The sequence below is a fragment of the Jatropha curcas genome, chromosome 1 (genome assembly GCF_041381405.1).
Source record: "Jatropha curcas cultivar XTBG-Jc1 chromosome 1, XTBG_Jcur_1.0, whole genome shotgun sequence".
Lineage (NCBI taxonomy): Eukaryota > Viridiplantae > Streptophyta > Magnoliopsida > Malpighiales > Euphorbiaceae > Jatropha > Jatropha curcas.
This window is the reverse complement of record NC_143151.1, coordinates 24,800,211-24,825,385: the sequence shown is the minus strand read 5'-3', so window position 1 is coordinate 24,825,385 and position 25,175 is coordinate 24,800,211. Positions and strand designations below refer to the sequence as shown.

General features: G+C 34.2%; 4 protein-coding genes across 6 annotated transcripts; 2 read left to right on the top strand and 2 right to left on the bottom strand.

The window, feature by feature from the left end:
• The first annotated feature begins 349 nt into the window (after positions 1-349).
• On the top strand, positions 350-3,921 carry LOC105638541 (coiled-coil protein). Of its 2 annotated transcripts, none has more exons than XM_020684417.3 (3): positions 350-1,177; positions 1,892-2,011; positions 3,562-3,921. In XM_020684417.3, exons 1-3 carry the CDS (start codon positions 620-622, stop codon positions 3,577-3,579), a joined length of 696 nt encoding a protein of 231 aa, XP_020540076.1. In that variant the 5' UTR covers positions 350-619; the 3' UTR covers positions 3,580-3,921. The 2 variants fall into 2 exon arrangements, with proteins under 2 accessions (XP_020540076.1, XP_012078082.1); XM_012222692.4 differs by lacking the exon at positions 3,562-3,921 and adding an exon at positions 2,909-3,431 and having other exon boundaries at positions 354-1,177.
• A 3,763-nt stretch (positions 3,922-7,684) lies between these two features.
• Positions 7,685-10,960, top strand: LOC105639374 (protein TRANSPARENT TESTA 16). Of its 2 annotated transcripts, XM_037639843.2 has the most exons (8): positions 7,685-7,798; positions 7,993-8,214; positions 9,322-9,388; positions 9,481-9,645; positions 10,052-10,093; positions 10,197-10,238; positions 10,436-10,653; positions 10,770-10,960. In XM_037639843.2, the coding sequence occupies exons 2-7, from the start codon at positions 8,027-8,029 to the stop codon at positions 10,631-10,633; spliced, it is 702 nt and encodes a 233-aa protein (XP_037495771.1). In that variant the 5' UTR covers positions 7,685-7,798; positions 7,993-8,026; the 3' UTR covers positions 10,634-10,653; positions 10,770-10,960. The 2 variants fall into 2 exon arrangements, with proteins under 2 accessions (XP_037495771.1, XP_012079153.1); XM_012223763.4 differs by lacking the exon at positions 7,685-7,798 and having other exon boundaries at positions 7,839-8,214.
• A 2,179-nt stretch (positions 10,961-13,139) lies between these two features.
• On the bottom strand, positions 13,140-14,097 carry LOC105640204 (3'-5' exonuclease). Its single transcript, XM_012224834.4, has one exon. It carries the CDS (start codon positions 13,993-13,995, stop codon positions 13,357-13,359), a length of 639 nt encoding a protein of 212 aa, XP_012080224.1. The 5' UTR covers positions 13,996-14,097; the 3' UTR covers positions 13,140-13,356.
• A 6,487-nt stretch (positions 14,098-20,584) lies between these two features.
• Positions 20,585-22,496, bottom strand: LOC149499207 (uncharacterized). Its single transcript, XM_089722262.1, has 3 exons — positions 22,383-22,496; positions 22,094-22,283; positions 20,585-21,405 (listed from the first exon to the last, which is right to left on the bottom strand). Exons 1-3 carry the CDS (start codon positions 22,494-22,496, stop codon positions 20,585-20,587), a joined length of 1,125 nt encoding a protein of 374 aa, XP_089578388.1.
• Positions 22,497-25,175: the final 2,679 nt, after the last annotated feature.

Here is a 25,175-nt window from a genome sequence, read left to right as displayed (position 1 = left end):
TAAAAATATAATATTTTAAGAATTTTAATTTTATTAATTGAAAAAATAAAGATAATTTAGTTTTAGTTGGTTTATATTATGTTATTTTCTCAATAAGTTATTTAATAATAAAATTTTTTGATTTTTATTATTTCATAAAATTATATATATTTTATTTTAGAAATACTTTTAAATTTTATAGTAATATGATATATTTATAATATTATAATTCATAAAAAATAAATAAAAAGTTACATATATAAATTAAATATATGCAATGTATAAAAATTAAAGTCTACAAACTAATATAAAGAAACTATTACCTTGAATCATAAAAAGGCGAAAAAAGCGTAGAAAGAAAAACCAAGAGAAGGATAAAAATTCCAGACGCAATTAAATAAACGCCAAAGCCCAGACGTTTGCCAAAAGAAACAAACCAAAATCTAGAAACGCCTACAGGCCACAGCGACTGGGATCTCTTATTACCACCATAACCGCCTTTTTCTTATGCAATTTCCCATTTCCAATTTCCTGAAGCGACACGAAACTCACAAAAACACAACTTCCCTTACCTGAAGTTCCTATCTCAAAAACCCTTAATCAAATCCCTAATTTCCCCCATTCTTTAATTCAATCAAACATGCCTAAGAAGATGGGCGTCAACAGCAAGGCCGAGGCCGCTCGGGCTCGCAAGTCCGCCACGGAGTCCGAGCGCAAGGAGCGCGAGGCTCGGGAGAAGGAAGAACAGTACTGGCGTGAAGCCGAGGGCACCAAATCCCGCGCTGCCAAGAAACGGGAGGAAGAAGCTGAGAAACGAGCCGAAGCTGCGGCTCGACGCGCTGAGGCTCGCCGTTTAGCCGAGATGGAAGAGAAGGAGATCGACAAATCGATGGCGAAACCTGATAAGAAGGCGAATCGTGTGGCTGTTCCAGTTCCGAAGGTGACAGAGGCGGAGCTAAGGAAGCGGCGAGAGGAGGAGCAGGCGGAGCTGGCTAAGAAAGCGGAGGAGATGAAGCGGAGACAAAGCAGAACTGCGGCGGAGGAGGACTATGAGAAAATGGTGCTGGTCACAAATACGAACCGCGATGATTCAATTATTGAGGCGAGAAATGTGGAGGATGCAATTGCGCAGATGACAGTCACTGACAGCTTGCCAGTTGATAAGCATCCTGAGAGGAGGCTCAAGGCCTCGTTTAAGGCACGTTTGGTTGCACGCCATTTAAAGTTGCTTGATAGAATTTTGGTTTAATTCTCGTTTTCTTGGCTTTTATTATTACATTCTTATCCTACACTATGTGGAAAATTTTGAGAGTTTGGAACATAATTTTTTAAAATTTATGGTATTAGGATAACTGCAATGGGACCAATTTATTAGCTTTTAAGTTAACAGAAGGTTAGTTTTGCCTGATTTAGTTTAATTTTGGGAAACATGGTTGCATATTTTTTAGTAGCTGGATGCAAAATTAATCTCAGCTTGTTTGTGATATCTTGGAATTTAAATGAGAATGAGAAGGAAATGGCTAGGAAGCCTCATTTTCTTATTATTATTTGAATTTCGTTGGAAGATTCAATGATTTGAGAAAAGCATGATGAAAATTGAATATCAAGCCATATGCAAAAATATTCTTCAAGATTTTTTTGAATTTGTACACTGGATTATAGAATGGAATATAATTCTGGAATTCTCATTCAATTTCATTTCAAGGTGACACAATGATCCCTTTTTCAAGGATGTATATGTGAAAATTTAAGTACTTTGCAGTAGATTATGAATGCTCCATTCAGAAGTAGGAGAGACTTTTTGGAAAGACAGAAATAAGATTTATAAGCATTACAAATTATGTGCAAGGATATGCATTTTACATGTTTTTTCTTCTTCCGTTGATTGTGCATGAACTGTTTAAATGTTTAGGCTTTTGAAGAAGCTGAGCTTCCTAGACTCAGGGAAGAAAAACCAGGCCTTACTCACAACCAATACAAGGACATGATATGGAAGTTATGGAAGAAATCTCCTGACAACCCTCTTAATCAGGTATATCTTAGAACTTACTTTGTCAACTGTATCAATGATTCTGAATATTGTTCTGTAATTCTTAGTCATCAGATCTCTGAATATTGTTCTATACCTCTTAGTTATCAGCTCATCTCTTGAAGTTAGTTTCTTCTTCATGGTCAGTTCCTGAAAGTGATAAAGTTATAAATGGTGTATAAATTAAAGAAATTCAAATAGATAAAAGATAAAATGAGGAGAAATACAAATCTACAAAGGGACATACAAATTTACATAGAAAAACTTTGTTAAGGGAAAACCAGATGTCATTCTAAAAAGTATTCCACGAATAAATCATGGGGTTATAGATGGACTCTCTAGCTTTGGGAAAATTGGAACACTTTATTTTCACTCTTGCCAACAGTAAGTGGAGTCCCTTACAGGAACTCGGTTCTCTTCACCTTTTTATTTTTCTCTCTACTGAAGGAATTACTCTATTTAATTTCTTGAGCCTTCTCATGCATGTACCACAAAGCCGACAAAAGGTTTCTGCTAAAATAAAAAATGGACAATGCTACAACAACCAGCTGCCACTTCTTAACAATGCTTTTTGGCGCTTGTTTCTATGGCGTGAAAAAAAATCATTAATGGATCTACATTTTTAATTGAATTTAATGAATACAGTGGCTTCATGTTTTAATATTGTAGTTTAGATTTCATGATCTTGTATTGATCATTGCATATCCAGTTCATTCTCTAACTTCTGGAAGAGAATCATTCTTTTTGTGGCAATGATTAGACAGATTTGAGTGGATGTCATGGCACAATTATATTGATAGATAAATTGCTCTACCAGCATACCTTTCCCCTTTAATCAGAAGGGATCATATAATCTTACTGATCTACAATTTCTGAGGCTCATCTTATTTTGAGGTGCAGATTGATGAGTAAATGCTGTCGCGTTTACAGACTAGATAGTGGGCAGCAATTCCTTGAAGTTTATTGCTACAGAGTGATCCCTTTGTTCTGTTGTCAAGGGTGTTTTGCAAGTTTATGAGCTTATCTGGCTTATAACATGTAATTTTTTGCCTACCAGTTTTGGATCTTCTGCTTGTACTTAAAAAACTGATTGAAATAATGATGCGATATGTTTATTACCTTGACCAAAGTGGGGCTCTTAGTTCCATTGCCATAACACTGGACTTGATATAAGGTATTTTCTTCTTTTCTCCTCTTCTCAAAGGCAGCAAAGAATTTGGCAGTGCATATGCAAAGAAATGATAGCGGTTTGGAATCGGAATGTGTATTATTATTATGTTCTTTGTTATAAAGGTAACATGACGATAAGAATACCTGGCTTAGGTGGCATTATTTATTTGTTTATTTTGCTCCTGTAAAGTAATGATATCATGGTACATATTAATTTTTTATCAGTGGTGTAACCTGGAGAATAATTCAACCATACATGTGATCATTGTGTGTACTGTTTCCCTGATGTTAGAATGTATAGAGTGAAGCCACTCTGCTGGTGGACATTTGACAGTCAATTTTTTGATTTGTGTGTTCGTATTATTTTATTATATGTTGAACAGACAAACTCTTGCTGCTAGTCTCTTGGAGCCTTTATTTTTCCTTGGGGGCTCTGGTACTGAAGAATTTAGGCCGCACCATTCATGTTAGGGAAGTGTTGCAGTGTTGGTCATTGACGTCATTGGCTGATTAGAATTGTGCAAGTTCCTGGATGTTTTGAAGGGAGGGCTGTCCGCATGGCTTATATGATTACATTTTATTTAAAGTTATAGTTACAGATGGTACAGTTAAACAATGTTTGAACTGAACCACTTGTTTATTATACTAGTTAACCTGATTTATATGGTACAAGTACCGTTTATCGATGGACGTAAAGCTCACCTTAGATTGACATGGAATAAGAATTAATGCATTTCTTTGGATTCCAGGGTTTTATTTATTTATTTATTTATTTATTTATTTTATTTGGGAGGGTGATTTGAAATTGGATATTTGCACGATTGGATATGCATGTACCTTTAGGCTAAACTAAATGCATAGTTAAGTTGATATGGCTACCTGATAAATGGTTAGATCGGCATATGGTATGGAAGAGAGGTGGTAGGTTGAAGAGCATTTATTTGCATTGTTGCTTGTGAGGCAGTTTAAGGGCAAAATAATTTACAGCGTTGAATTGAGTTATGTTATTTATGATGAAGATTTCTGTAGATTGATTGATAATACATTTCTAATTGTGCGAGTTTTCCAACATATATAAAAGTTAGGTTGTGGCTTGATTTAACTAAGGAAGCTTGCATTACTTTTACTTTTATTGATGACGGGTTGTCTTTATTACGTTAGAGTTTATTTGAATTTGGGAAGATAATTAGGTGGAGGTGGGAAATGGTAGGGTGTATTTTAGATGGGTGCAAAAAGGCCATGTGAATGAGTGAATCAAAAGCTAATGTAGTGAAGGGGACGTGAAACCACCTCTGTGACAGTTTCTATTTGAGGCAATTGCCATGTTCTCCTTATTCTTTGTTTTTAGTGCTGATTTTAATTCATTTTATTTATTTCTCAAATAGCTCTTTGCTGCCCCACATCAGATTTTTTCTTCACCCAATCTTTCTTTTGATCCTTCTTCTTTTATTTATTTATTTATTTATTTATTTCACATATTTGGAGCTGAAATAATTAATTCAACACTTGAATTAGTATTGGTCAAAACCAATGTATATCATTCAATTGGTACCCATTTGAGTGCACAGGCTATCAACTTCATCACTGCCACAAAAAGCCAAATGGAATATTATGATACCAACAATTAAATGCAAGACAATCTTACTATGGGGACCAACATTATGGCTAACCCTAGTTTCTCCATGATAACTAACATGTGTTTCTCCCGATAATTAACAAAAAAATTGCTCTTTCTATTCTCTTTATCTAGGGAAAACAAAAAATGCACGGGAATTAAAATGGTAGTTAAATTAAATATTTTTTTTTCATTTTTTTACCTAATATATCCCTAATTTATATTATTTGCTTTTTTAATTTTGATGGAGCCAACTCACAAAGAGAGAGTATGGTACATTTATTCAACAATTAATGTTTGAAATGGAGGGAATATTTAAAAAAATGCTGCAATTATTTTGAGAATTCAAAATTTTCAATATTTGATTTTTACAATTTGAAATTTCGATTTTTCCTCATTTATATTAAATACTAAGCATTTTCCAATAATATGCATTCAAATTTAGTGAAATTTGGAGTCAAATTTTTTGTTAAACCAATAGACTCCTCAACTTCTCCGATATGACTATATATAAATCTCAAACAGATTTAGAACATATAATTGCATTCATAGAGTTTTTGAAAATAAGGACAATAATTTTTTTTTTTGGTGCAAACCACCGTATCCGGATGTTATTACCAAGGACAGCTTAATCCGATTCGATGCTTAGTCATAGTTAAGGCTCCTCAAATAAGGGCAATAATTTTTCATATTTTATGAATCTATTATTTTTATTTGATTTCAAGGATATCCAATGGACTCGGACACACATTCTGAAGATGTGTCTGCTATTTTTCAACTGCCAAACTTGAACTGCTTGCTTGAAGGTCAAGAAGGTGTTATGGTTGTAATAAAAACATAACGCTGATAGACAAATATAATAAAATAAACACATTTATAAATTGAGCACATTTAAATGACTCTCGTAGGCAAAATAGATATGTGTCTAATATACTTTTTAATATGAGCACATTTGTTAACTATCAATAATTTATAATTCTATGATAAAATAATTGTTCACTTTTACTTTGGAAACACGAGGGCATTAAATGCCTAACTTTTTTTTTTTTTGCCACTTTCTCTTGCTAACCATGCGCAATTAGCACAAGGACTCAAATCAAATGAGGCTATTTTAGACTTTAAACAATTGCATCATTTTCAAAGTTTCCATTTTACGTAAATTTTTCTATAAAAAAAAACACTCTAAATAGAAATTTTCTCTAAATAAAGAGAACAGTGGGAGTATTAAAAATATATGTAAAATTTTAATTCAAGTGCTTACAAAGAAATATTAAGTATTAAAAATATATGTAAAATTTTAATTCAAGTGCTTACAAAGAAATATTAAGTAAATTATGGTGAAATTATATTTATCATTTTACTAAACTTAATTTTGGTTTCATTGTATTTTAACTTTGTAAAACTTACCTATTTATGTATATACATATTTTTAGAAAAATGCTCATTTTAAGCACTTCATATTAGATTTCTGAACTTTTATTAATTGACTTTATATTTTCAATTGTATTCCTCTCTCTCACTCTCTCTCTATATATCTAATCTATTATGCTAATCCTAATACTGCTCATGCCGCGTCAGATCCATGCCGGAAACACCTCTTATTTTAAGAATTTGAATCCTTTTCATACAGATCAACTCTCGTTGGTACAATAAGATATTTCATCGGAGAAGATATTACATATTAGACAATAAAATTTCACAAGAGAAGATATTGGAAAAGAAGATAAGTGTGAATCGAGAAAGTTTCGCCCAAAGTAGCAATTACGTGAACTATTAGAGGAAGCATTCATGTCAGAATTTAAAACACACAAAGATGGTCCTGTAAACCAAATTTTTCTACAAGAAAGATTGAACCTAGTTTCTGTTCAATTTTCTGTTTTGAATTAATTTCAGGTTAAATCAATTTGATTTTTAGATTTTTTATTTTATATAATATTAAAAACAGCATAAAATAGAAACATATTTTAATTTTGATTTATTATATAAAACCAAAACTGAAATGAATTGATTTGATTAAGTCGATTTTACCACCTTGGAAATATCTCCTTTCAAGATGGAGAAACATTCCATCCGTTTAGTTCAAACCAAGCTAAACTAATACAAAAAGAATAATTAAATTTTTCTATTAGAAAAATCAAAGCATAGTTTAGTTTTTTTGTTCTTGACTTAAATTTTGGGTTCAATCAATTTATTTTTTGGATTTTTCTAAAAAAACTGAATTAAACAAAAAAAAAATATTTTTCGTTAACCAAAAATAACCAATCGGGACGATCCGATTTGGTCGATTTTTCTACATTCTGCTCAGTTGTAACAATTTTCATATAAACTACCTTTAATGTGTTTTTAATTAGCTAAAATATATATTTAGAGACTTCCTCCAGGACACAGCTTGTGTAGACTTCTTATTTATTTAATAGACCATCATAATAGTGTAAAAAAAAAAAAAAAAATACATACACACAGCATTTTATAAAAATAATTAGTGAATGGTAAAATTGACTTAATGCATTCTCATTAATATTTATTAAGTTAAAAACAGATTAGGTTGCCCATAGGAAAATGAATTTGGTAAAGAGATTAGACAATAATTGTTAACCATAATTTTCCTTATTAAGTTGCTATGATGCTTAATGAGCAAGCCATGAAGGAAAGAAACCATGCATATATATATATATAAAATAAAAAGTCTATTCCAATTTGATTGTTACACTTTGTCGTTTCCTATTAGGTCTGGGCTATCAAGTTTGTAGTTATTGTAACCCTAGTTATCTTAACTATGGTTAAAACATCCCAAAATTGGCAAAGACAGTAACTTTGCAGGGTTGCTCAGAGAGTGGTTAACAGTAACAGCAACCTTTTGTCCATCCTTCCATGACCATAATATTTCTTTCAACTGCATTTTAGTAAGTTTTCTGAATTAACAATAATCATAGAATAAAATGCTCTTTGTGCTGTTTAGTGCAAACTCTCTAATTGTACAAGCAGAGGGTTAAAGATAGTAATAGGTATAGAAAGTTTTATCTCTTCTCTCTCTTATAATTGCACCAAAAGATTATAATTTTCCAGGTTTCAGAAGCTCATTAGTTTCCATTTCTCATTTCTTTGTGTCTTCTACTCCCTTGTCTGAACTTTATATCTTTATATATACATTAGGAATTAGCTTTATATATATCTTGACATCTTTCCTGAAACGCTAAAGGCTAGGGCTAAAAAAGCTTGTTGGGATCAAAATCATGGGTCGTGGAAAAATACCAATTAAGAGAATTGAAAACCAGACAACAAGGCAAGTCACCTTCTCCAAGCGCAGAGCTGGTCTTTTGAAGAAGACTCATGAACTTTCAGTGCTTTGTGATGCTCAAATAGGCCTCATCATCTTTTCTAGCACTGGAAAACTCTGCCAGTACTGCACTGAACCTTACAGGTTGATCCATATTTTACCATTTCTCTACCTTATTTTTGTTCTTCATGTTCTTTCTGATATGGATCTGTTGTTGGTCTCTGATTTTTGCTTATTAGAAATTCAATTGATATATATATATATATATATCTTAAGCGGATTCACTTTCTTTATTGCATGTTTCTGGCAAGTTAGGGTTTCCAGTCATAGTTCCGTTCTCTCTTTTTTCATGGAAAGATTGTTTCACAAAGATTTTACCTTTTTCTTTCTCTCTCCTTTTTTTTTTTCCCATTTTTTCCTTTACCTTTTATTTCTGATTTTAATATCTCAAGATCTCTACTGTAAAGTGAACTTGTGTGATTTGATATGATCATGATCACGACTTTGTCTTGATTATAACTCTAAGGCCATGTTTGTGGAATGAAATTTGAGTAACAAGACTTCATCCTTCAGTTTCATTTATAAGCAATTCAAAGATCAAGATTTCTATAAGTTAAACTCTTATTCCTATTAACAAATATATTTTGCATTCAGAATTAAACTTGGAACAAAAATTCTTTGACCTCAAATATTTATTTTCAATCCTTTCCAACTTTAATGTAATCCAAACAAACCCTAGGAAGTGATATAACTTTTCTCTAAACATGTGTGTGTGTATACATACACAGAAATGTCAAGCATATATAATTTCAACTACGTATTTAACTAAAAACAGAATAAGTGCATACTGCAGTAGTCCCTTAATGAGATTGTTCATTTTGGTTTTTAAATTGTATTTCAGGAACCAAGTTTTTTAGTTTTTATTTGACTATCCTTTGATCCAAATGAACATTTCCCTTTATAAATATATTAATAATTATAAGTTCAGGCCAAACTGTATTGACCAATGATAAGTGTGATCAAGTTACTATAGTTAAGAGTTTGACCTAGGTTTGAACTTCAGCGAATGATCTGAACAGATTAGAAGTAAAAAAATGTGTGCAATGCATGATTATTTCCAAGTACATGGAAACAAAAAAAATTTACTTAAAATTTACTCATCACATAATTATTAAATATTTTCCTTATTTGTTCTTGTCCATGTACATTAACTTCTGTCTTCATGTCTGAGTGTGTGCTATACTGTTACAGGATGCAGCAAATAATAGAAAGATATCAAAAGGTTAAAGGGACCAGTATTCCTGAGCATGATAGCAGAGTATTTATTTAAAACACTTTAATTAGACAATATGTGTGTAAAAATTAACCAATGTTTTGCAATTTGATCCTTTTCCAATTGTTAATTTGTAGGAACAACTGTTCGGTGAGTTGACAATGCTTAGGAAAGAAACTCTCAGTCTTCAATTAAATATGAAGCGTTACATGGGTGAGGACATGAGTTCCATTCCTTTTGATGATTTAGATGAACTCGAACAAGAACTAGAACGCTCTGTTGCCAAGGTCCGCAACCGGAAGGTAAGTTTTCTTCGTTCTTTTTTTCTTGTAAATCATTGGCTTACATACGTCTACTAGAGCTTGTGATATTCATGGGAAGTTTCATTTAGTTCCCAAAACTCTATATCAACTTTTTTCTGCTTGTTCAGTGGAGTATCAAGTTCCCAAAAATCTACAATAAGGCTCTTTCTACTTGGAAATTTTTTGATTTAGTTGTTGTTGCTGACATTAGAGATTAAGAATGCAACGTTAAAGAACTTCATGCTTTGTATTATGAACAAGAAGAAAATTGCAAGAAGAGAAAAAAAAAAAAAAACATGCATTGTTGTGTGAAGATACCTTCTTGGAATATACACATGCATTGCTATGCATAGTATTTCTCTTTCTGAGTTCTTCTTTTGGTTCTTTGACTTTGTCATGCATACAGAATGAGCTCTTGCAGCAGCAACTGGATAATCTGCACAGGAAGGTGAAGCTCTCTCTTCCTTCTAAAGCTCAAAAACTAAATTTTGCTGCACATTTCTTAGTTCAATGCATAACCTAATTCTACCTCTCTCTTTAAATGTTATAAGGAGCGAATGTTGGAGGAGGAAAATGGCAATATGTACCGTTGGGTAAGGATCCCATCCAATTCATACCAAATTATTTCATATCGTGTTATTTTATTTTATAAGAAACGTTCTTGTTATGTAATGTGATGTCTTGAGCTTATTTAAGTTGTTATATATGGATTTTTTAAGCTTTACCAAATGCAATAATATAAATTTGATTTATCTGAAGATTAATTATACGTAAGATTGTTTTAAATCAGATCCAGGATCATCGCGTGGCAATGGAGTATCAGCACGCGACACTGGAAGCAAAGCCAGTGGAGCATCAACAAGTTCTTGATCAATTCCCATTTTGTGGAGAACCGAGTAGTGTCCTTCAGCTTGGAACCATTCATTCTCAAATCCATTCATACCATCTGCAGCTTGCTCAGCCCAACCTTCAAGGTTCTAGCATTTAGAGCTTTAAGCAAGTAGCAAGGTATATTAACAAAAATATGCATCATCTTTCTTTCCTGCTACCTCATAAACTGAAGTATTCAATGTATGTCTACATGTTTACCACATCCTTACAACTTTTTCTTTTGTCTTTTGCAGAATAATAAGACTCTCAGAGACGGGTTTCTTGAGTACAAGTGTAGTGGAATTAATAGACAGTATGCGTGCATTGCTTTTAAGACAAACTACTCATATATTTGGTTTCTCACTACATTTTATATATGCTTTTATGTTCTTCAAGTTATGGCTTGAAGTTATAATTAAACAATATATAGTGGTGTGTTTTTGTACATCTAGCATAACTTGAATATTTGAAACTTTTCTTTATATATATATATCTGTCCTGGTATTCTGTAGAAAGTGCGTTTGTGTTCTATGGAAGCAAAGAAATACCATTGAAGTATAATGCAGCTACTACACTGAAAGATTCATTATTTATTATGTACCTAGTATATATATGTATGCATCCTCTAAAATTTCATACAACTCGCTTTCCACAATTTCAGGTGAAACCTGCCTGATTGTGAGTGCCTGGTGCACTAAATATTTTCACTGCCTCATTAACCTAAATAAATTGAATCAGTAACTGATATAAAACTGTGCTTAATTCCCTTCAATTTCATTTGAAAATCAACGATGTTTTTTTTATTTGGCTTACAATAGAACTTAGCATCATGTATATTTGCTCTGAAATAGGATGCAATTTATATCTATCATCATCATGGTATGACTTTTGAACATATCTATCCTAACAATATTTTTCTAGGTATAAAATACAAAGACAAAAATATTATCAACAAATAGAAAATATCTAAAATTGATAATACCAACTGGGCAGTTCAATAACGAAGCCCACAGAGCTGGTGGTCCAAAGCAAATTCATATGGGCCAACTGTTAGCGCCAGTGTCAACACCAGTCAAATAGTTGTGTCCTGTAATGGAAAACTCAACTGGGCCTTACCAAAGAGAGAGCTGATTACAGCAACTTTTGTTCTTTGCTTTGTTTGGAAGTTAAAAGCTGTGGAAAAATAAAGACCAGAAAATCACTCAAAGAAGAAATCAACTTTCTCCTTTTTCTTTGGAGGTCTTACAGGTTTCAATTTCATCAAACATGTGACGTACAACACTTAACACTAATATAGTGTCCAAGAGGTCACCTTGGAAAGCAAATGCAGAAAGAATTCATTTTCTTTGGAATTGCGTAGTTCATTACTTGGCATTACACTTCTGCGCTATGAGATAGTAGCAGAGAAAGAGAGATCACGGGCGAGATTGTCGTGCAGGAACCCCAAACTCCAGAATTTTTTTCTATTGGTCCTCACTTTGGTCCCCTTTTGAAAAATTTCATTTGGCACCGTCTCCCCCAAATTGCACAGGTAGCTTTCAAAATCAAAAGCATCTCCAGCATCGATTCAAATCAAAAGGAATCTTAACAAAATTAAGACCAATAACCATAAGTTTGTAGAATCAAGGGAATCTCAACAAAATCGATCTTGAGAACACATCTATTTCCGTCTATTTAAGTCATGTTAGGGGTGAGCATCATTTAGTTTTAACTGGAAAACTGAATTAAACACTATTATTATATTATCATACAAAATATCCTCTAGAGCAGACAGAGGAATCATAATCCAGTAGTGTAAGCCATTTTGTCAATGGAATATGGTATATCTGTAGAGGAGCAAAGAAATGAGAATGTGGAACAACTTTTTGAGAATCAACACAAAACGCTATTACCAAACAAAATGCAGCTACACATGTTATATAATACAACCGCAATAATAAGCCAAAACTGATCTTTTCTGCCCTTGTCTTATGTTCATATATAAACTTCTTATCCTGCGTGATTCCAGTCTCCCTACCATTAAAGATTTAGCATACATACTTTCACAAAACCATTGTTGTTAAGAAAAACCAGATTCAGACCCAATATCGGCACCGTATGCAAACCTATAAGACATAGTAGAAAATATGCCATAGTAATGTTACCTTAAACTGCCAAAACACAACCTTGCTCGCCTGGGTGCTGAGGGAGTAATCTCAAAACAGAATCATTACAAATATAGATCAAAATCATTATTTATCCTGGATAGTCAATGCTTAATCATCATCCAGAAAAGGATGGTTTGGAGCGAGTTTATCATTGACCAACCATTAGTAATAAAATAGACAGATTTTCATGTTCATGTTCTTGTGCAGTACTAACAAGTTTATACTAGGCATATGAAATTGACATATCCCCAGGATCCCAAGTTCCTAGTGGAACTCTGTCAACGAAGAAAAGGCGAGCTGAGTGCCTGTAATATAATGCAGATAAACCTGATGGCATCCATTATCATGCCAGAGTCCATAAATTAAACGGATCCAAGTAGTCTGAATTTCTAGACAGCATTGGCAAGCGAGTAACTACTTGCCAAGAAAATTGCTATTTGAAATATAGTATACTGGTATGTAAAATTGCCTCCGATATTATCATCCCAACAAAGTATATTGCATTGCAAATAAGCTAAACATCAATTCCATAAGAACCAAGTTCCTAAGATAACATAATAACGAAAATTGCATAACTTGAAAAGAAACACATTCTTAAAATACCTAAGTTAGGTAGGATCACCACAAAATTAAAACTTTTTTTAAAACGAGAGACATAATAATCCTAAAACACTGTCCTTTAAAGCCTCAGAATTCAAGAAGCATTCAACATCACGCCAATTTCGGAGGACACAAAGGCATCGATGCAAGCATATTGAACCTGCACAGGAGTAAGCCACATATGGTCCCACCTACTCAATTTGACCCTTCTGGGCTTCTCAATCTCCAGTCCAAGGACTCGCCTAGCCAATACTTTCAAACTGGCACCCCTCAGCTCCGTCAACCCTAACCTCTGCGCCGCCAAACCCCTCAAGTCGACTTGATTTCCCACATTCAATCCATAATCCTCAAGCAGTTTTTCAGTATCACTCCTAATACCAACCCCAACAAAAACAAAATTCCCGCCTTGAAGGAAGTCCACAAGAGATTGAGGGACACTCGGGGAATGCAGTATCTGATAGATAAGGCATCTGCGGCCAATGCAAAGTTGTAGAGTGGCGATTGGATTATCGAAGTTGCGGCCGAAATTAGGGCGCCACTCCACGTCCAGGCCGACGACGGTAGGGTGGAGAGAGTGGTTATGGTTAATTAGTTGTTGAGTTTCGGTGAGCCATTGATCGACATGATAAGCAGAGTGGGTGAGAAGAGTGTGGATCTGGTTGCCGTAGAAGTTGACGTCGTAGAGATTGTGTGAGTCGCAGGTCAGTTGATAGTCCGTGATGGTAATAGTCATGGTTGTGAAAAACAAAGAGACCACCGGAGACTGTTTGTTTGTATGTTGGATAGCTTTACCTTTGGCTATTCATATGGGTAAATTCGGAAACCTATATTCCTGTTCCTGTATAGGATTAGGAATCAACTTAACTAGGAAGTAATGTCAAAAAAAAAAAAAAAAAAAAAAAAACCTTAACTAGGAAGTTTTATGCACCCGCCCAGAATTACATTCATGATTCTCTTCAAGAATCTTGGATCCAAAGCCCACTCTACTGGGCCCATATAAATAATGAACAGCTGCTAAAACTCATCCATGAATTTTTTTATTCTCAAACAAAAACTTAAAATATCTTAAATACATGTTTTTTTTTTTTTTTTTTTTTTTTTTACTTTTAAGGGAATTTCAGATTCAAAGTTCGTACTTTTTAACTAAATATCCTAAAAGAATACTCATTAAGATAATAATATATTCGGTCAAAAAAATTTAATAGTACCAAAATTGACCTTACAAGAGAAATAAGAAACACCGAAAAAAATGAAATGCTTGAAACAATAAAAAAAGGAAACACTGAGAAAAAAGAAACACTGAGAAAAAGAAAACATTGAAAAAAAGGAAACACATAGAAAAAGGAAACTTTGAAAAATGGAAATACTAGAAAAAAAAAAAGAAACACCGAAAAAAAGGAAACACCGGAAAAAAGTAAATACTATAAAATCAATTAAATACAGAATAGATATATGTACATCAATTAACACATTGGATCAAACTAAGTGAATATGGTGCATCAAACCAAGTAAGTACAGTGTATATATATATATTGTATCGTATCAATCCGAACAGAATCATTAGTCTTATCGTATTTCTACTGTAATTACTGATTGTATAAAAAATTGATAGAGATATTTTTAATAATAAATCAAAAATAGAAATTAACATACCTTATGAATAAAAACGAAACAACACCAATAATGAAAAAAATGACAGCAAAAGGAGAAAAAACGATAAGAAAATAATGAAGGCAACAAAAGGGGGAAGAACCTTAAGAAAATAATAAGGGCTGAAAAAATTGCAGTAAAAAATATTATTAACATATTAAAAAAAAGGAAAGAATGTTGAAAATAGAAAATTAATACCAAAGGAAATACTAACATATTAAAACAATAAAATAGGAAATTAATATAAAATGAAACATTAACATATTAAAATACTGAAATATTAATAAATTAATGTCCTACCAATAAAAAAAAGACACAATAGTAAAAATATATCACAAATGACAATAATTTAAATTTTAAAGTCAAACTGACATTCTGTAAAAATAAATTTCAAAAAGTGATATTTATTACGATTTCCTTTTTTATTTATTAATTGGGAGACTCGAGCTACACAACAGGGTAGTTCTTCCCTAAACAAAATTGGTAAAAATTAAACACTTATAATGAAGATTACTCGAACGTAAGACTACTCACTCCTCAAATAAAAGAGAAGACCATTAACTAAATACATGTTTCTTTGATAATAATAATAATAATTATTATTATGCATGTACTTGTATTTTACTTGCGGTATTTAAAGTAATAGCTCAAAAAATATTAATTAAGAGCAAAAACAATTATATGGATTGTGATTTCACCTTCACCAGATCACAACAGATACTTGATTGTGGTTAAATCAATCAGAAACATTGATGGTTATTGAGCAAATTACAAAAATGGCGACCGTGGAGATGGCCAGGAGAAAGAGAAAAAAGAGAGAAGCATGTGACTATCAGATTTGACTGTGAAAATTCTACGCAGGCTGGACAGTTGAAGCAACAACGATTGGAAAACTAGTTGTGGAGGTCGTCTTTTGCAGGAGGAAAAGAGAGCGAGATGTGAGAGATCTGAAGGACTTTTTAAATCTGTTGTGGTTTAGAGGCACGATGTCTTATTTTAATTAGAGTTTATAATCCATCGTAGGCCTCCTTTGATTCATTTCAACTTTACTTCCTACGAATTAAAATTCTAAATAACTTGTTTCTCAAAAAATTTAATATAATTGTATTTGGCTGATATATTAAATTCTTCATAAATTAAATTGTATTAATTAAATGGGACTTTCGAAATGATAAATATACCCTATAATATATTATAAGTGAGTAATTTAATTAAAATCTTGACATTTGCGTTGTATTTCAAATGCACATCCATTTTGATCTTTAATTCCCTGTACACTCTAATTTCAAATGTCATTATTAATTGAACCCTAATTTGAAATCAGGGTTTAAAAAAATACTAAACAAACCTGTGGGATTTCAGAGACTGACGTAATGGTTAAACTAACAAACCCATAATCCACCTCAAAAACGACGCCGTTTCCACCTAAGAAAACAGTCCCCTTCCCTTTAACGGATCCGTTCAAGCAAAAACCCAAACCTGAAATCCCTAAACCTAACTTCTATTTCTCCTCTGTAATTGCTGCAACAACGATGGCGATGGAGCTAAGTGGGAACCTTACAGATGGATCAAACAACTCAACGAGCAACGGGTCAGCTATTATTTGCTGGTGCTCTCAGCGAACTCGTCTGTGTACCTCATGGAGCAGAGAACCTTGACAGTGTGACATTGTCTTCGAGTATTGCTCTTTAATTTATAGCCTTTTATAAGTTTTAAATACCAAAAGCGTGGTGGTAAAAAAATAGTAAATAAATGTCATATCCCACAGCGGCAAAAGTCTGATTAAATTGTATGTTAATAGAATATTACAATCAAAAATCAAATTGCCATGTCTATCCAAATCCAAACGGGTCGTCGTACTCCTATCCATCATTGATGGGTAGCGTAAATAAATTTGATTTGAACAACACTGTCCCTGTCTCAGCATTTCAACATGGGTTGATTACTCCATCCTCCATCGTTGGATAGCTATTTTTGCTTAAAAACAAAAGTAATTTTATTGCATGTTTCGCGATTTTACTTTTTTTTTATAAATAATTTTTTATTTTTATTTTTTATGATATAACATTAAGAACATTTAAAAAATTACATAATATAAAATAAAAATTTATTTTCTATAAGTATTATGATTTTTTTTTTAAATATAGGGAGATTCTAATCCGGATCTATTGTTGAGTCGTATATACACTTATCATTAGGCTATATTTTAGTGTGCAGTTATGTGCATGTATTAGGTTTTTATAATATAAAATAAAAAGGAAAATTAAATAATACAAAATTATATAATTTTTAGTTAATGGAATTAATAATGTAAAATCATTAATAAATAACACAAAATCAAAGAATACAATTGATTGGTGCGATGATATGAGAAAATAACTTTAATAAATAATACAAAAGTACAATTTTTTCAGCATAAAATTGCACAATATAAAATCAAATACAAAATTAATGAAACATTCATTAATCATTCAGAAAAAGAATACAATTTGTTTTACTTATAATTTCTTTTTCTATATTTTGATTATAAAGTAACGAAATAAAGAGGAAAAGAAAAAAAAAAAAGTATTTTGTTTTATGTTTTCCTTTTATAAGCTCGTGAGTATAAAGCTAACGCATCCTATGTCCTGCATGAACAAGCATAGTTGACTTCATAATATAATTCAATAATGGATATACCTCTAAAAGATTTTAGATCATTGCAAACACATTATAAGAGAACCACGGGCTAAAATCCTCTGTAGAAATGTGAAAAATTCTTAGTTATGAAAGGTGACTAGAGAACTCATGAGAAAACCTATGGTAAATGTTGGCTTTTCATTGTGGTTGTAATTTTAAGTATAAGAGATAACTCAAAAATCATATTTAAGGGGTTTGGTAAATAGAGATTACTGACGCAAAATGGCTACGTGAATGAGAATAACGATTATATTCTGTCAGGAGTTTTGATCAATGTCATTTGATCTGACGAAAGAGTTTGTAAACTAAACCCTCAAAGGAGTTTATTGAATATAAATAATGATCAAAGAATAATTGTCCTCCAAAATAGCAAAATAACTTATTTATATGTTTAGGCTAAAATATAAAAAACCCTAAAAATAGCACAAAAGTCGAAGCCATACAAAACCCTAGCAAGGTTGGCGGTACGGGTGTGCTTGGCATGACACGAGCATGCTTGGACTTCCAAGGGCTAGCACGGGCGTGCTTGGTATGACACGGGCGTGTCGGCACTCGAAACGGTACTAGACTCGTCAGCTTCGGCATGAGCATGCTTGGACTTCTAGAGGCTTGCACGGGCATGCTTGTGCTTCTTAGACTTGGGCATGTCTCGTGTCCTCGACTTTTAGAGGCTGGCACGGGTGTGCAGGATATGGCACGGCCGGGCCCTTTCTTCTTTGATTTAAAGCGATCCAAATCATCCATATATTGAAGTACAAGTTGCTTCGCATCAATCCTCCCCACTTTAAAAGAACTCGACCTCAAGTGATCATCATCGAGGTAGAAAGGGAATAAATTAGCAACATTGAAGGTCCTGGAAATATTCATGTCTTCGGGTAGGTCAAACACATAGACATTATCATTGATCTTCTTAATTACTTGAAATGGTCCAATCTTTTTTTAATCAAGTTTCTTCTGTCCTCCGCCACGCTCCTTGCGAAGATACACCATAATCCAATCACCCATGGTAAAAGTTTTATAACGTTGATGTTTATCAACTGCAGCTTTATATTTTTCAGTGGCAATAGTGATGAATTGTTGCACTTGCTTGAATACCTCCACGTGCTCGGTATCCAAGTTGTTAGCTGCAATACTCTTCTCCACACCTGCTGGAAGGGAGAGAAGATCAAGAGTATGGGCTGGTACCTTCCGGTAGATAATTGCAAAAGTTGACATCTTGATGGAGCTATGGATAACACTGTTGTAAGCAACTTCTGCTTGGGTAAGAGCAAGATCCCACATCTTTTTCTTCTCACTGCAAATGCACCTAAGGAGATTACCGAGAGTTCGATTGTGTACTTCAGTTTAACCATCAGTTTGGGGGCGAGCAGTACTGCTATAATGAAGTTGAGTGTTGAATCTTTTCCATAAAGTTGTCCAAAAGTGAGCTAGAAACTTTGTGTCTTGGTCAGATGTGATGGTTTTGGGGATGCCATGCAATCGAACAATCTCGTGGAAGAATAACTTTGCTATGTGCGAGGCATCATTGGTTTGCTTGCAAGGAATAAAATGTGCCATCTTGGAGAATCTGTCAACAACAACAAAAATAGAATCAGCCCCACGTTGAGTTCGAGGTAAACCTAACATAAAATCCATAGATAAGTCCTCTCAAGATTGTTCTGAAACAGTCAATGGAGTGTAAAGACCAATGCTTTGAGAATGGCCCTTTTGTGTTTAGCAAATTGAGCATTTTTGAACTAGCTTCCCTGCTTCCTTTCTTACTTGTGGCCAATAGAAACGAGCCTCTAACCCGGCAATTGTTTTATCTCGTCCCAAATGTTCGCTCAATCCTCCACCATAGATTTCTCGTATTAACTTCTCCCGGAGGGAAGACCAGGGATGCACAATCTATTTTCCTTGAATAAGTATCCGTCATGAACCAAGAAACCGTCGGTAAGCTGTTTAACATCAATTTTTGCCCATATGTCAGCAAAATCTTCATCTGAGGCATACAAATCTTTAAGAAATTCTAACCCCACAATCTCTTGCCTAATTGTAATCAATAGGGCTGCTTTCCTACTCAAAGCATCCGCAACCGTATTACAAGTACCCGATTTGTGTTTAATGACATAATGAAAAGCACCAAAATAATTTGCTTAACGCGCATGCATCTTGCTCACTTTCTTTTGAGTTTGAAAATGAGTTAAAGCTTGATGATTAATGTAAATAATGAACTCATGCCCCAATAAGTAATGTTCCCAAGTTTTGAAAGCTCTGAAAACTGCATATAATTCTTGCACATAAGTGAACCATTTCTGCCTAACTTCATTCAATTTCTCACTAAAGAATGCAATAGGCTTTCCAGATTGAGTCAAGACACCACCAATTCCAATCCCACAAGCATCACAATCAAACTCAAAAATTTTATCAAAATTAGGTAAAGCAAGAATAGGGGCAGAAGTAAGCTTATCTTTGATCTCTTCAAAGCTTTTGTTTGCAGTTTCGGTTCATACAAACTGACGAACTCTCTCTTTCTTCAAACAATCGGTAATAGGAGCGACAATGCTGCTAAAGTTCCTGATGAACCGCCTATAGAAAGTAGCAAGTCCATGAAAGCTGCGAACTTCAGTGGCGTTCTTGGGAATAGGCTAGTTTTAGATGGCCTCAATTTTTCTGTCATCAACATGAATTCCTTCCGAGCTAACAATATAGCCAACAAACAAAATTTGCTCTGTCATAAAACTGCACTTCTTAAGGTTGATGCACAACTCATTTTTCTGCAAAGCATCTAACACTTGTCAAAGGTGCTGAAGGTGTTCTTCCTCGCTACGACTGAAAATTAAGATGTCATCAAAATAAACAACAACAAATTTATGTAAGAAAGGATGCAAAACCTGAGTCATAAGTCGCATGAACGTGCTTGGTGCATTAGTCAACCCAAACAACATAACCAACCACTCATAGAATCCTTCATTCGTCTGGAAGGCAGTCTTCCATTCATCTTATTCTTTGATTCAATTTTGATGATACCCGCTGCGAAGATCTATTTTAGAAAACATTATAGATCGTGACAGTTGGTCCAACATGTCCTCCAAATGAGGAATAGGGAATCGATACTGCACCGTGATCTTGTTGACGGCTCTACTGTCCACACACATTCTCCAAGTCCCATCGTTCTTTAGTGCTAATAAGGCAGGAACCCCACAGGGACTAATGCTCTCCCGGATATGTCCCTTCTTTAATACATCTTCTACTTGTTCTTGAAGGAACTGGCTCTCCTTTGGATTCATTTTATAATGGGGCAGGTTTGGTATCTTCGATCTAGGGATGAAATCAATCTGATGTTGAATGTCCCACAAAGGTGGAAGTGTAGATGGTTCTTCAACTATGGTATGAAACTCATCTAGCAACTCCTTGACTGATGGGGTTATTAGTGTCCCTTCATTAAGGCCTGTCTCTAGTTTGATTAGCAATGCCAATGCACCTGTGGACTTCTCAATTGCACCAGATAATTCCTGCGCATTGGAAGAAATAGCTACTACAGATTTCTCCTCCACTTTAGAAGCTTTGGTAGAAGATCCAGAAGGTAAGACAATGATTTTCTTATTTTTGCAAGTGAACAGGTATGAATTCTCTCTTCCCTTATGCAATGCATCTACATCAAACTGCCATGGACGTCTTAACAGTACTCGACAAGCATCCATATCCACAACATCACAACTAATGGAATCTGTGTACGACTTTCCCTTTGAGATAGGCACTTTGCAAATCCGGTTTACTTCAATTTTTAGACCCTCTTTAATCCACCGTACTTCGTACGGCGAAGGATGTGGTTCTGTGGGTGAATTTAGCTTTTCAACCAGCTGCTTATCCGGTTTACTTCAATCGTTGGACCCTCTTTAATCCATCCTACTTTGTACGGTAAAGAACGTGGTTCTGTGGGTAAATTTAGCTTTTCAGCCAGCTGCTTGGCTATCAAATTTTCACAACTGCAACTGTCGATAATGAGTTAGCACACCGCTTCACCAACCCGACATTTAGCTTGGAAAATTTTTCTTTGTTGAGTGTCGCTTTTTTGTTTTGGAGAACATAAAATTTTCTGAACAACATATGTAACTTCTCCATCTTCAAAACCAGCCATGGATCCATTATCTTTGTCTTTTACCTCTTCAACCTCAGTTACCTTATCCACTACATTCACCTGTCGATGCCCATCATTAGCTCCCTACGTTCTGGACATATATTAGATGTATGCCCCTATTTTCTACAACGGTAATAATAGTCTCCGGTTGGCTTCTGATACAGATTTGGTTTGTTATTTTTGTCTGTCATGGGAGCCTTTCGCCAGGAGTCTTTCTTTTCTTCTATTGTGAGCTGCTGTGAACTCTGGTTATTGGCAGGAGTGGCTGTTCTTTAGTTCTATCCACCGAAACTTCTACTGAATTGCTGATTTCCAGAGGAACAGGGTCGCCTGAAATTCTGGTTATGATTAGATGGTTATCGAGGTAGCCAATTAATTCTACCTTTCGCACGTTTAGCCATCTCAATTGCATCTGCCAAAGTGAAAATTACAGCTACACCCATCGTACACATGATATAATGATTCAATCCCCTTTGATAAGGAGCCACTTGTTGGGATTTTGTCTCACAATTGTCACATCGGGCCTGTAATCTCAAAAATTCTTTTGTATACTCATCTGCCTTTCGATTTTCCTAGAAATAGTCATGATACCTCTTATACAGGATTTGGGAGTGATCATTAGGGAGAAAACGCTGCTCAATCATCTGTTTCATTAAGATCCAATCTCGCACAGGTTCAATCCTCCGACGATGGCATTCATTTTGAACGGAATGCCCCCATGCTGTTGCACCTCCTTTTAGTTTATAGGCCACAATGGAAACTTTACGCTCCTCCTCAACATTCATGATCTTAAAGAATCGTTCAACCTCCGCTAGCCAATCAAGAGCGCTTTTTATGTCTAGCGATCCTAAGAAAGGTTAAAGGTCTACCTTTATCTTGTATCCTTTATGAAAATTGTCACCATTGCCTCTGTAATCTCGACCTCCATCATAATGATTTTGGTGTCTTGCATAATCTGGTTGTGGTGGACTCAGAGCTGCTGTTGTAGCTGCAGGTTATGGGTAGCCTTGTTGAATAACGAGAGTCAACTGTCTAATCTGTTCGGATAGTTCTTTGAACCTCGTCTCTATGGGGGTAAGTCGTGTCTCATGATTGTCGGCCATGGAGATACTTTTGCCTTTCGACTCTGATACCAACTGAAGCAGAACGGTTACGTGAATGGAAATAACGATTATACTCCGTTAGGAGTTTTGATCAATGTCATTTGATTTGACGAAGGAGTTTGTAAAACTGAACCCTCAAGGGAGTTTATTGAATATGAATAATGATCAAAGAATAATTGTCCTCCAAAATAGCAAAATAACCTATTTATATGTTTAGGCTAAAATATAAAAAACCCTAAAAATAACACAAAAGTTGAAGCTTTGCCAAACCCTAGCAAGGTCGGCAGCACGAGCGTGTTTGGCATGACATGAGCATGCTTGGTCTTCTAGGGGCTAGCACGTGCGTGCTTGGTATGACATGGGCGTGCCGGCACTTGAAACGGAACTAGACTTGTCGGCTTCGGCAGGAGCGTGCTTAACTTGGCGCGAGCATGCTTGGACTTTCAGAGGCTTGCACGGGCAGGCTGGCTGCAACACAAGCGTGGTTGTGCTTCTTAAACTTGGGCGTGTCTCGCGTCTTGCACTTCCAGAGGCTGGCACGGGCGTGTTGGATATGGCACGGCTGTGCCCCTTCTTCTTTGGTTTAAAGCGACCCAAATCATCCATATATTAAAGTGCAAGTTGCTCCGCATCAGATTGTAAAAAACAAAAAGGAAAAGAAGAGATATTTTCATGGCACATTTGCAAATTTGAAGAAAAAGATAAATAAAGAAATTAATATTAAAATAATTTAATAACGAAGAAGCCAAATAAAGAAAACACATCAATGTTTACTAAAAAAACAACAAAACAACCCACAAGCAAGCAAAAATCAATTTAATTAAGGAAATAAAAATTAGTTTAATCAAGGGTTCAATCTACAATTTATATACAAATCCAATCTTATTCTCAATAAGGACTGAATATGTGAAAGTTTTCTTGGATTTAAAACAAATATGAAAAGGCAAATTAATTCTGATTAGAGATTTAGAGCATTACTTGATGTTTGCTAAAGAAATTCCTCAATTTGCTATTGCTTCTTCTTCTTAAATGGCAACGGGCGTACAGAAGCTCAAAGAAAAAAATGGTAAAAATGGAGAGTGAGGAATTTTTTAGGTCAGAAAGTTGCACTTAATTGGGGTGAAAAGAGAGGTTACTTCTCGTACCGCTAGGTAAGTAGAGTTTCTCATTTCACGGGAATTTAGTGTTTTGTGCCAACCAAACAAGCCATAATCTTTATTTCTCACAAGCTATAACTTTCCCTCTTTTGTTACCTCCTAATCAAACGTTACCATAGTTTTAAAAAGGATCAGTAAGATCATTTCTTTAGCCATCCATGGGAAATTAGGCTAATTTTAGACAAAATGAGATTATTATATAACAGAATGAAAATTTAGAGAGGCTCGAGTAAGTTTTTGGAAATAAAAGGACGTATGTTTTAATTTCAACTGTAATTTAGGGGCTGTTTTTTTTCTTAAAAAATAATTTTAGATACTAGGAAAGAGACAGAATCAGTGGCGAATCCACTGTATAAAAAGAATGTCAATTTTTATATGTATATTTGTCTAAATTAATTTATAAAGTTGAATTTATTTATATCTTTGGCCCCTCTTTAATTTTTTTCAAAAAAATTATATATTGGCCCTGAAAAAAAATATTTGTATATTCGCCACTAGATAGAACCCAAGAAAGACAAAAAAAAAAAAAAAAAAGGGACTAAGTTGGGACTATTCTAGGGCATAAGACACCATAATGATCTCCATATACAAGCATCCCTGACATCCCATGAGACAAAAAAATCATTCGCTGATCTGCAGCCATCACAGCCATATTGGCTATCCTGTCAGCCACTTGATTGGCCTAACGGTAACAGTGTCTAAGCACCACCCGCCAATCTCGGCTCAACAATATTATACTTTAGTCTTAAAAATTTAAAAATATAAAAAGATTAAGTTTCATTAGCCTTTTCAAAATATTATATTTTTGTTTTCTGGTTAATTATAGAGAGACAAAAATTGTTTTAAAAAAATATGATAAAAAAAAATTTACAGATACAAACCTTGAAGGCTTTTTCATAATTAATCCTTCCCCCGGCTACTATTCGATTCAATGAATATAGAACATAGCAGAGCAAGCAAGGCATTGCAAAAAAAGATTCCAAAGTCATTACAAGCACCAATGGGCTTGATGTCAAGTTGTCTGAAAGGTGCAATAAATTTTTGCAGCCAAAGTTAGCTCGACTAGAAATGCCACCGATAAAAGACCAAAAGAGATTCTTACAAAGCTGAAATTGAATGACAACAACAAAGTCTAAACCATAAATAATGAGAATGTGGTTAAGATAGAACGACTGCCGTTCTTGGATGAGAAATAGTATCAGTA

Coding starts and splice junctions, on each gene's coding strand:
- LOC105639374 (XM_037639843.2), top strand. CDS start 8,027: ATGGGTCGTGGAAAAATACCAATTAAGAGAATTGAAAACCAGACAACA. Junction 9,646..10,051: donor CCAAGGTCCGCAACCGGAAG/GTAAGTTTTCTT, acceptor TCATGCATACAG/AATGAGCTCTTGCAGCAGCA. Junction 10,239..10,435: donor ATGGCAATATGTACCGTTGG/GTAAGGATCCCA, acceptor GTTTTAAATCAG/ATCCAGGATCATCGCGTGGC.
- LOC105638541 (XM_020684417.3), top strand. CDS start 620: ATGCCTAAGAAGATGGGCGTCAACAGCAAGGCCGAGGCCGCTCGGGCT. Junction 1,178..1,891: donor GGCTCAAGGCCTCGTTTAAG/GCACGTTTGGTT, acceptor TTAAATGTTTAG/GCTTTTGAAGAAGCTGAGCT.
- LOC149499207 (XM_089722262.1), bottom strand. CDS start 22,496: ATGAATGTTGAGGAGGAGCGTAAAGTTTCCATTGTGGCCTATAAACTA. Junction 22,284..22,382: donor ATCGTCGGAGGATTGAACCT/GTGCGAGATTGG, acceptor GACTATTTCTAG/GAAAATCGAAAGGCAGATGA. Junction 21,406..22,093: donor GATGGCTAAACGTGCGAAAG/GTAGAATTAATT, acceptor ATTCACCCACAG/AACCACATCCTTCGCCGTAC.
- LOC105640204 (XM_012224834.4), bottom strand. CDS start 13,995: ATGACTATTACCATCACGGACTATCAACTGACCTGCGACTCACACAAT.